Source organism: Panthera pardus, unplaced genomic scaffold, assembly GCF_024362965.1.
Source record: "Panthera pardus isolate Hobbes unplaced genomic scaffold, ASM2436296v1 HiC_scaffold_8, whole genome shotgun sequence".
NCBI lineage: Eukaryota > Metazoa > Chordata > Mammalia > Carnivora > Felidae > Panthera > Panthera pardus.
The window spans coordinates 156,241,159-156,243,097 of NW_026527013.1; the positions used below are offsets into that span (position 1 = coordinate 156,241,159).

At 43.3% G+C, this 1,939-nt stretch overlaps 1 protein-coding gene across 1 annotated transcript; it reads right to left on the minus strand.

Moving 5' to 3' along the window:
• Window positions 1-521: 521 nt before the first annotated feature.
• Window positions 522-1,939, minus strand: LOC109269187 (olfactory receptor 9A4-like). Its single transcript, XM_019453067.2, has one exon. It carries the CDS (start codon window positions 1,523-1,525, stop codon window positions 581-583), a length of 945 nt encoding a protein of 314 aa, XP_019308612.2. The 5' UTR covers window positions 1,526-1,939; the 3' UTR covers window positions 522-580.

Here is a 1,939-nt window from a genome sequence, read left to right on the forward strand (position 1 = left end):
GCAAAGAGTATATAACATTGTACGTACTTTGCACTAGCAACGGAGCCTGGATAACATGAAGAACCAGCAGAGAAAAGGAGAACCATAGAATATTTAAAGGGCATATTGCCATCGCATCAAGAAATTGCACAAAAATATAGGAAAATCTCTACAACAGTTGATAAAGAAACAATGTGAGCATCTCCCCCTTGGTACTTATTATGGCAGATGCCTCCCCTCCCCTTCTTCCCACTTCCTTCCTCCACTAAGAAATATATCCTCAAAAATGCATTGTAGGCGAATTAATTGAGCTATGGAAAAAATACAAGCATGTATGTATTACCTTTACCCAATCCTCCCACTTCCCAAGGATAGGCTTCAATGGTTCAAGTCGGGAACCATCAGAAACTGAGGAATGAGAATCTAATAGGCAGAAAATGGGTTTCTTTTTTACCTTCCATGTCTTCTTCGATGGCCCTGATTATAAGTTGTACACTACTGATTTTTGAAGGGAAAATAATGATAAGATAAAAGGTGGGGTTTTCTAGGTTACTGAAAAATGTATAGTGAGGACATTGTCACAAAACTGATGTAGAGAGATTTAATCCTTTACCAGTCGACAGCAGCGTTTCATACCATCCCGAAGGGCCTCTTTGACTTTGTCATTCCTCAGGGTGAAGATGAAAGGGTTCAGGAAAGGGGTTACCACGGAAATAAACAGGGAAACTATCTTGTTGTACTCAGCAGCCTGTGTTTGCTTAGGTTTCACATAGAGGAACAAGCAACTGCCATAGCCGATCACAACAAAAGTGAAGTGAGAGGCACACGTAGAGAAGGCTTTCCTCCGGCCTGAGGCTGTGGGGATCTTGAGGATGGTAGAGATGATGTAGGTGTAGGAGACTATTGTTGGGGTCAGTGAACCAATGATAATGACAACAGCCATTAAGAAGAGAACAAACTCTGTGAAAAGAGTGTCACCACAGGATAGTTTGAGCAGTTGCCCGCGTTCACAAAAAAAGTGGTCTAACAGATTTGACTTGCAGAAGGTAAACTGAAATGTGGCATAGACTGGCCATATTTCAGAAAGGAACCCAAACACCCATGACACAATGACCACCCAGATGCAGGTGTGGCTGTTCATAATGATGTTGTACCTCAAAGGGTTACAGACAGCCACGTAACGATCCACAGCCATCGCTCCCAGTAACACAAACTCTGTGGTCCCCACAGCAAGGTACAGGAAGAGCTGGGTGACACATGCAACCAGAGATATTGTGTGCATCCCAGGAAGCAGCAATCCCCAAAGCAGCATGGGCATGATGATGGATGTGATCATGATCTCCAAGGCAGACAAATGACCAAGGAAGAAATACATGGGAGACTGCAGACGTTTATCCACACAGACAATCACAATGATGACTGTGTTTCCCATTAATGTCACTGAGTAGAAGAAAAAGAATATGGCAAAAAGAATGTGGTGTAGTTCTTGGGACCCAGGAAAGCCTAGAAGGCAGAATTCAGTGGCACTAGAGAGATTGTTCATCATTTACTCCTTGTTTCTGTTTGTCTTAAAACCTAGAGCTCAAAGACTGGTAACATGGCGCCACATAGTCCTGTTCTCCAAAGAGAAGGAAGACAGGTTAGGATGAGAAAATATTTTCAACCTGAAAACCTGGTGACATGCCCCGACTGCAATGCTCTGCACAAGGTCAGACATAAATGTGATCACCTTCAATCTAGCACAAGTCTGCCTGTCTGGAATAGGGGAAGACTCCTGAATCTCTACTGAGGATAAGAAAACGTTCTCTGTCTTTTTACACCACAGGATAGGCCTTCTCTCCAGGGACAGAGGATAAGAGTGTTTAAACTGACCACTTATGAAGCTGTGTTGATCAGCCACACCAGTCCGGGGACTGTGTCATTCTTCTTATGTTAACTGTAGCAGATGACATAACAGTGT

Excerpts from the sequence above, each read along its gene's own strand:
- LOC109269187 (XM_019453067.2), bottom strand. The coding sequence starts at position 1,525 with ATGATGAACAATCTCTCTAGTGCCACTGAATTCTGCCTTCTAGGCTTT.